General features: G+C 31.8%; 1 protein-coding gene across 1 annotated transcript; it reads right to left on the bottom strand.

Annotated features, from left to right (window-relative positions):
• Positions 1-3692: 3692 nt before the first annotated feature.
• LOC112523022 (lysine histidine transporter-like 8) lies at positions 3693-8562 on the bottom strand. The gene is made up of 5 exons (XM_025132446.1): positions 8001-8562; positions 7633-7769; positions 6438-6868; positions 4491-4622; positions 3693-4364 (listed from the first exon to the last, which is right to left on the bottom strand). The coding sequence occupies exons 1-5, from the start codon at positions 8519-8521 to the stop codon at positions 3879-3881; spliced, it is 1707 nt and encodes a 568-aa protein (XP_024988214.1). The 5' UTR covers positions 8522-8562; the 3' UTR covers positions 3693-3878.
• Positions 8563-9794: the final 1232 nt, after the last annotated feature.

Raw genomic sequence — 9794 nt, 5'->3', positions numbered from 1 at the left:
TTTGAGGGGTAGATAATGTGATAACCGACATTTAAGGCAACAATGGTTGAGGTAATCTTTATGTGATTATTATGCGAATATGTGATAATATGCATGATTATCTGAGTAAATGCATGGATCATACATATATGTGAATATGTTACTGTGCATATGTGAGAAGTTGTTAAAATATATGCGTGCATGTATGATAAAATGCATACATGGAAAATTATTAAAATATGTGTGTATGCATCTTCATGGTTAAGAAAGGTGAAGTTTAAAATTAATAAAACTCCACCGCCCTATGAGTTTCATAATAATAAAACACACATCGCCCTATGAGTTTTATAATAATAAAACACACACCGCCCTTGTTAAGATATATATATATATATATATATATATATATATATATATATATATATAAGATAAGATCAGTCTTATCTTATCTTTTGAGAGAAATCTTTGTGAAAAGAAAAGTGTGTGTGTGTGGCGGTGAAGGTGTTCTTGAGAAGAAATTTTGCATAAAAAGTGATTTGAGGAATCTGTGTTTACTAGAGGAAGTTGTTGTGTGATTAATCTCAAATCTGCGCATATTAAGGTGAGTTTTTGAAATTGAAATCTTTATATATGGTATTATTTGAAGTATATGATTTGATGATCGATTTTGATGAAGAATGGTAAACTGTTTTTAACATTTGAGGATGATATCCTATTTTAAGGATAAAAGGGGTTCTGAGTTTGGAAAATGATATTAAAAGAACTATTGGTTCTTGAGTTTTAAAGTTTTGGAATGAAACTGTTTTGAAACCATTATTGGTTAAAACTATAGAGGATGTTCCTACAAGACGATTGTGACTTTGGTTTGTCATTGTTTGGAATTAATCTATAGATTTTGATGAGGAAATAAGGGTGGCATATTCGGGAGACGTGTATCATGGGATAAGGATGGCATATCAAGGAGAGGTGTACCTTCGGATATAAGGGTGATATATCAAGGAGAGGTGTACCTTTGGATATAAGGGTGACATTTGTATGTGTGATTGTTATAATAGCTCTTGCTTTATGTCTCTTAGGATTGCAATAGTTTTATATTCTTACTTCTTTGTGATTTGAGGACTCATGAATGTTGCTCTTATTAGAAATGGTAATAATGATGTTATTGAGAAGGCGAAAACTTGGCTTATGGCCAAAGGTTTTGGATAACTATGTTTTTGACAAAGTGTATGATTTATGAGGAACCAAAGAGGCTCTGATTGTTCCTTGAAAGGAACCAGAAGGGCTCTGATTGTTCCTCACATAGAACCAGAGGAGCTTATGGATGGTATTTGTATATATTACAAGTCTTTTACAAATCTTTTACCAAGACCAGAGCCTCTGTATCTAGTACATAGAGGCTTTGTGTCAAGAAATGTGTTTTAAAAAAGTGTTCATAAGACTTATTACTCTTATTTTAACTTGGAAAAATTCTTTTTCAAAATCTCTTTAACAAAGAAGGACAAACCAGAGAGGCTCCGGTTGGTCTTCACAGTTGAACTAGAAGCTCTGGTTGGTCGTGGTTTTTGAGCCAGAAGCTCTGGTTAGTAGAACCAGAAGCTTTGATCATACATAAGTTTTATATTCTACTCTTTTATACTTGGAAAAACGTTTATATTCATCCTCTATATTTGATATGGTAATTACGTGAAGGTTAACTTAAGAGGAGCTATGGTTAGTATAACCAGAAGCTCTGGTTAGAGGAACCAGAGGGGCTCTGGTCCTGTATTTGATGAAATCTTTCTAAGTCTGGTTTTACAACCAGAGGCATGTTGGATTATATGATTTATGAAATTATGCTCTTATTATATGGAAAGTTGATTTTAAATAATGTTTTGGTGATTTTCACCCTACAACTACAAGGAAAAAGGGATCTCATTAGACCTTCAAGTATAACTCTCATTTTTTTTCTTTATGTATTGTAAGAACAACTGAGTTCAATGATAGTAAAGGGAAAGGGAACATATAACTTGTTTTCCTATATGCATGGATATGTGGAGACCAGTCTATAGATGTGTTATGAAGACTAAATGTTATGTAGTACAAGAACATTATTTTGGAAATTTTGAGTTGTGAATTTAGTATTTTAGTTTTCTTGTACTATGGACCTCAGTGGGATAATACATGTATTTCTCTGAATGAATTATGTGTTATATATAATGTGGGATGTGGGGTGTTACATTAAAGGAGTGTTTGAATGTCGATAGAGGCACTTTGTGATTGATAGCTTTTGGTCAATTTGGCGTTATATATTGACAGGATTCTTTTGGAGAAGATAGTAATGTTCGTCTATTATCGAAACTTAAAATAGTTTAAATTAGTTGGTTATTATTTATCATCTTTATCTTTGGGTTGTAAACACTATACTATTTCCCCTTTTTTGGTTTTTTTTTTATATATTTATAAGTTTCATTTCTCTGTCAATTTTAGGTTTAAATTTGCTCCTATTTGTAGGAATGTTGCATTGTTCAAATGCCTCAACCCAACCCATGAGCACCCCTATTATTAATAATAGTGAATAAAAAATTCTGACCTTATCATAAAGTTTTATTAATCAGCCACTACCAGTCTTGACAAGTACTACAAGACTTACACGATGACAAATATAACAACTACATTAAAGGAAGAAGCCTTTAGAAATGATGCATCCCATCAGTTGGCCATGACCCATTTTGAAACTAGGGATGTATATCGTCAACAAGCTACACCTCCCTTCTGGGCAAAAGGTATTTCTACTACCTCTTACAACTTCCTTCTTCAAGTGGATTGAATTCAACTTCTTCACACAAGTAAGAGATAAGAAACTCATTGACCTCATCTACACTAACATCATTTGTAAGTTCTGCATACTGTCTAGTGTCGAGAATGGGTCACAATTTATAAATGAATAAATGCAAAAAATTTGACATCGGATTGACGATATCGACACCAACGTAACCATAGTACTAGGTATCATCTCATATCTTTATTTTTCCACATGATTATCTTCGCATCAATGATACTGACTTAAGCATCAGTGGGATGTTGGGTAACCAGCAGTCACCTTTAAATCGACATTAGTAGAATTATGATATTGCCTTAGACCTTTGTAGTGCCATGTTGTTTTTGAATCGACATTAGTAGCCATCACAACTCCGAGAAATAGGGTGTGACAACATTACTTTTCAAAATAAAGTTGAAAATCAATTAACACAATTTGTACATAATAAGAATTACATATTTAACTGAATATTATTATTTTTTTAGAATTTAAAAAGCACGAATAACATATAAAACAACGTTATTTTGATGATCTTCCAAAAATGTATAAGGCTTCAGCACAACACCTTATCTCGTTATGATTTGGAAGATTACGTTAAATGAAATTGGTGATACATATTACATAGTCTTTAAAACCAGTCTCGAAGTGAATGAACTAAAAAGAACGGTGAATCAAAAATTTCAAAAGTAAACCCTAACGCTATAGAGAATAAAATGAAAACACTTTCCTAAAGGACACAAGGCTGCGTCAAACATGATCAAATGCATTTTATATAATTAAAAAAAATCTCGTAATTTTGAAATAATTTTATATGGGATATATATGCCTATTATATAGTTGAGGTTCAACGGTTTTATGTATGATCTTTCACAAAAATAATATTCAAGATCTTTGAAATGATAAAAGTTCATTTTTATCTATAACAAAACTATCTTTTATACACGTAAAAGAAGCAAACGACTGAACTTATTTGATAAAAGAGGTCGTGGTCGAACAAAGATTGTCGCACGACTACAACCTCAAACAAATAAATACATACAAGTTGTGTTGAAAACAAATGGTCCAAACTGCAATTTGGCACCTCACAAACTCTCATTCCCCTTTACTCGGGCTTGAAGAAATTGAACTTGATACCATTGTCAATGGTGACATAGACCCCAGCAGCAATCAAGAGTGCACTTAAGCACATTCCAAGAAGCCCAAGTCCCCAATTCAGCCACCATTTGGGACTATAAACCTTCGGTTTCTTGACTTTTAGCCACATGAAGCATGGATAGGCCAATGTCACCGGGAGAGCAATCCCACCAACCAAACCCGCCAAACTCGCTAGAAATGGGATGGCCACCGCAACAAAGAAACAAGTGAACCCAAACACTGTTCTTATGATTGCCCTGAGCCACCATGCACATGGCTTCTTAAACCTTATGACATATATCGACTCTAGCTCATCAAATATTGGCATTCCATAGATTTGGAACGAGCTGAGGGCATTGATGATCACGAGTATGCTTGCTAATGCTTGGATTGATTTTGCCACGTCTTGTGAATGGTACATGAATAGCGCGGGCAACATCCCACTTGGCGGAATCTATCAAATAAAACGAATCTTGAAAATTTATGACCAAAGCTAAGCATTGTAGGCTATATGCGAACTAAACCAAGCCCGAATGTTGAAGCCCGAAAACGGCCCAAATAAAAAAAATAAAGAACTTACCAATTGACCATAAGCCCAATAACCACCAATTGCAAGAGGAAACAAACACAAAGCAATAAGTGTGTATGAAACCTTCACACCTTTCCACATTGGAACTGTTGATGGATGCTTTTCACTTGAGGGCATTGTAGCCTACAATTCATTGATATTCCAACATCATACACTTACAAAAATAAGGGTATATGTAGATGTATAATCTATACTATATTATAGCATTTGATAGAAATTCTCAAAAACCATTTTTTTATGTATAAAGTACTGTTTATTAATGTATATTACTTAAAACTCAAGATTGCAAGTAGATTATGCGTAAGTACAACTTATTAAAACTCCATATCTGAATTCGTGAAACTAACTGCAGATAAACATAATCAAATGCAGGATAAACATCTCATTTTAAATATAAAAAATCTAAAATATAATTAGAATAATCATTGAATTCTAACAGAATACTTAATTATTATTTTTATAAAATTTGTATTATTAAACGAAAATATTTTTTTTTCATTATTAAACTCAAACTAAATGATAATAAAAATAAATAAATTAAAGAAACTACATAAAAAATGAGAACTTTTAAATAGTTGATTTGATATTAACATTAATATATATTTTTAAAAATTTTATGATATCTTCAAATTTATATTTATTCAAAAATAAAATCATTATTGTTTTATTAAAAACACATAAAATCGTATTATAACATCGACAGAGACAAATAATAAAATAAAATATTAAAATCGAGATGTGTCTCGCTGCATTGCACGAGTACTCCTTCTAGTAATGTATAACACGTGTGAAAATACAATGTGTACACAATGTGCTGTTTCATGTATGAAACGTTCAAGACCATTTAGTCTGTTGAATAACACAGTTATGGACGTTTCAGATATCGAACAACACTTTATAAACACTACATTTTCACATATGAAAATTGATTTTGTAATTTTGTATGAAGTTTTTTAGCTTTGTAGTATAATAGAGACTCAACAAAAAGCATACAAGTATATATTATAAGAAAAACGATTTTCTAAAAATATCGTAATAAATATTTAAAAACACAAATATGAAAAACCTGTCAATGTATCTATACTTACTATATTATAAAGCATTTGACAAAAACTTTTAAAAATCATTTTTTATGCATGAAGTACTGTATGTTGATGCATATTACTTAAAATTCAAGATTACAAGTAAATTATGCATAAGTACAACTTATTAAAGCTCCATGTTTAAATTCGTGTAACTAACTACGGATAAACATAATCAATAGAGGATAAACATTTCATTTTAAAATATAAAAAATCTAAAATATAATTAGGATAATTATCGAGTTTTAACAAAATAATTAATTATTATATTTATAAGAAAATTATATTATTAAACCAAATATAAACTACTTCGAACCTAAATTAAATTATAATAGAAAATATTGAATTAAAAAGTTATACAAAAAATAAGAATCTTAAATAGTTAATTTCATACTAATATCGATATATTTTTGTCAAAATTTTATGATATCTTTAAATTTATATTTTATTCAAAAATAAAAATACTTTCGATTTTTTCAAAATTACCTAAGACCATATTGTAACATTGACTGAGATAAATAATAAAATAAAATATTAAAATCAAGATATATTTCGTTACATGGCACGAATACGTTTTTAGTTTAATAAATTGGTTAACAACTTAGGTACGTTTTTTCAGTTAATTAACTCGTTTTAAATGTAGGCCACCATATTGGAATGGTCAAAACTACCCAAGCATGGTCAACTATTTTTGAAAAGACCATTTTGCCCTTGCAAAATTTGGGACGATAAGTTTGACACAAAAAACCAAAATATGTGAATATTTTATTGATTTATTATATTTAGAAAATTAATACCATATTTTATATCGTTGTCACGTATTTTTAAAGCAACTAGGATCAAAGTATTATTTTACCTGAATTTCCAATATAAGATTGTGTCCTCTGAATGCAAAAGATATGATACCAAGGGCATTTAGGACATCGAAAACTTTCGAAACCTCACTGCCGATTCTAATAGGATTATACGACACGTTTGGGAGTCTGCCTTCCGCTACCGACACAGCCCATATCGTTGTACAATATCCAATGGCTGTGATCGCTCCAACAAGTGAGATACCAGCTATCGAATTTAGATTCGGTAGTTGCGATAGGAGCACTGCACCACAGGTGAACACCAAGTACCATTCCACAGTCGTAAGTGTCTCTGCTTTGCATTCAGAGGCAGCACACACGACTTGGAAGAATATCTTCGCGGTTGACCCTCCGATGATGATCAAAGCCACGCATGTACCCGCTGATAAGTAGATGATCGGAAATAACGCTAACGTCTTCCCTAACCTTTCACCTGATCAGAGAGATTATTTGATCAATCAGATATCTTAACGATACCATAAACTTAAATAATCGTGTATCACGATCAAATTAAAAAAATACCCTTGATGTAAAAAATAGGCACCCGAAGTTGTATTTGCAAATCCTAAATAAATACTTATCATAGTTAAATGACAAAAATACGTTGTAAAAAGATTATACGACTATAGAGATATAAACTACCCTTCCCGTAAATTTTACTTAAAATATACAGTACAACAAAATCAGGTCTATAGGACACTCCCAATTTCTAAGCGTCTTAATAGACCTCTTTATAGGACAAAAAAATAAAGTGTCCTATCTAAAGACGTTGTAATAAGTTTATATGACGTTTTTTGACGTTCTAATAAGTTTTTTAGGATACTTTTAATATAAAGTGTCTCATTAGCAACTTTATAGGACACTATTTGAAACACTGTCCTATAAAAAAACAAGTGCCTTATAATTAAAAGATTGAGTTTATAGGACACTTTCTCAAAAGTTTCCTATAAGTTGTTAATACGTCACTTTGTATTAAAAATGTCTTAAAAATATGTTAAGACGCCTAAAAACGTCATATAAATTTATTACAACAACTTTAGATACGAAGTTTTATATTTTGAAGTTTCAAAACTAAGAAAAATGGCAACTTTGATGAAGAAAAAAGGGTTTACCAAAAAGTCAAATGACATAAATAGCCTTTATAAAAGTCAAAAGCTTTTTAGTCAAATCAAACTGGCATGGGTGTAAATTGCTTACCAAAGGCGGCATTTGCCAATTGCAGGTATCTACTGTATCGGATTCCAGTTTCAGGTGATTCATGGAGATTTACCAGCAAATACAAAGTGTAAAGTTGCCATATGAACGCCACAGTCAACGCTATGATTCCCCATGTCCTGTAATATAAACAATAATTCACGTTTTCACAACCTTCGATCGATTCGACCCTAATATCGTAATTAGCTATTCGGTTTTGGTCTAGGGTTTAGGGTTTAGGGATATAAGGAACAATGAAAATGAATGATATTCATAATGATTTTAAGCTTATTCATCATGATTTTAAGGTTATTCATATATGAATAGTTGGTTTCTGTGCCCTGAGAAAAAAAAGTTGTGTAATTAATTACCAGCCTAGAATGGTGAAAGCAACAGGAAGAACGAGTGCTTGAATCCCAATCCCAGAACAAAGTGTGTGAAAGGCTGCATAATAAGCATTTCCATTTCTTGATTCGGTTATCGGCAGCCATGCATCAGTCGGGTCCAGTTTGGTGAGGTGAAGAGCCTTTCTTAAAGGGCTGCCCAAAGGTGTCAAAAATCTTGGTGTCAGATTTCTAGACTTGATATAAGCCATGGGCGTTCTAGCCCCACTTGGCGGCATTGTGACCGGCCGGTCTGGTGTACCAAGAAACGGTGATCGTGACATGGACGGTGAGTGCATCTGGGACGGTGGAGCGGAGACCACTGGCGGGGTGTTGGAAAACTTAATCTTGTGGCCGGTTTTTGGTTTGTTGACGGCTTGTGGGTGGTCTGGTGAGTTGAGAAGTGGTGATCGAGATAAAGATGGGGAGTGGAGCTGTGAAGAAGGAGTGGATGACGCTTCTCTTGGAGTCATCGGGTTCGACCCAACGTGATCGGTAAAGTCTTTCATGTCGAGTACGAGTTTGGACTCGAGTGGTGTTGGCGATCAGTTGGATTGTGAAGTTATGGTGAGATTAGTGTATAAATAGAGAAAGTTAGAGGGCAAATGAGGTCAAAATGAGAATGCAACTGAAATAATGTTTGTTAGGGTGTGTATGCTGACCAAAATTTAGCAGTAGAAAACTTGTGCATAGCCAGAAGTTGGTGGCTATTGTTATATATGTTTTTGATTAACCTTATATCTAAATCGCTATGCAAGCCGACTAATCTTAGGGCGACCACCAATCAAATAGCCCGGAGTCACCGTATTTGAACATCTGTGGCTATAAGAGAATTTTTATTTCTCCTTGGATTTGAACTTGAGACCTCCAGTTACTTTTGATCTTTGGATCCAAACTCAAATCAATTATACACTACCCTTGTGGTTAAGTTGTTGTTATATTTTAGTCCATCATGATTCAAAAGAAATTATTTCCCGTGATACATATTTATATTTTTATAATCATATGTTTATTATATACTTTATAATTGATCTTATAAATTAAATTGACTTTTTTGTGTGTTGATTTAAATTTATATTTTATATACCATTGCTTGAAAATGACATCTTAAATCTAAATTATATATATATATATATATATATATATAATGATTTGAAATCATGTAAGAATAAATTGTTTTAGTGAGATTGTGGGACATTTTTTTACACTTAAAACTTCAGAATAAAATACAATGTTTTTTTTTTTGTGAATGTTCAGATTTTTTTTACCTTCACAATGTTTTGTTGTGAAGTTTCAAGTGTAAAAATGTAGTCTCACGAGTTTCATGAAAACATGTTGGTCTCATGTAAAACTTAACACCTGCATATAATTATTCTATATAAGTAAGTTACAATAATTTTTAATCAAACAAGTTAACTTAAATTAAATTTAAAAAAAATGTGTCAATTTAATATTGTTTTAGAATCTTAAAACTTCAAATTAAGGCAAAACTTTCACATGGGGATGGAACAATTAAGCCACAAAGTCACATGCAAAATTAGTTTATTAATATCATATAAACATGTAAATTTTCTATCAAGTTTAAAATATATATATATATATATATATATATATTAAATATTTGATTATAAAAAAAGGAATAAATTCTTAAAAAGGGGATTACAAAATAATCTTAATGGTTGATTGATTGTCAAATACTCGGGTCGAGATTACAAGGTGCTGTGCTCGTTGAAAATTCCACGGATTTAATTTTTTAAATCCAACCCGTTATACGAGCCGATT

The sequence above is a fragment of the Cynara cardunculus genome (assembly GCF_001531365.2).
Source record: "Cynara cardunculus var. scolymus isolate 2C chromosome LG 12, CcrdV1, whole genome shotgun sequence".
NCBI lineage: Eukaryota > Viridiplantae > Streptophyta > Magnoliopsida > Asterales > Asteraceae > Cynara > Cynara cardunculus.
Note: the sequence above shows the minus strand (reverse complement) of the source record. Positions and strands in the feature narration are given on the sequence as shown.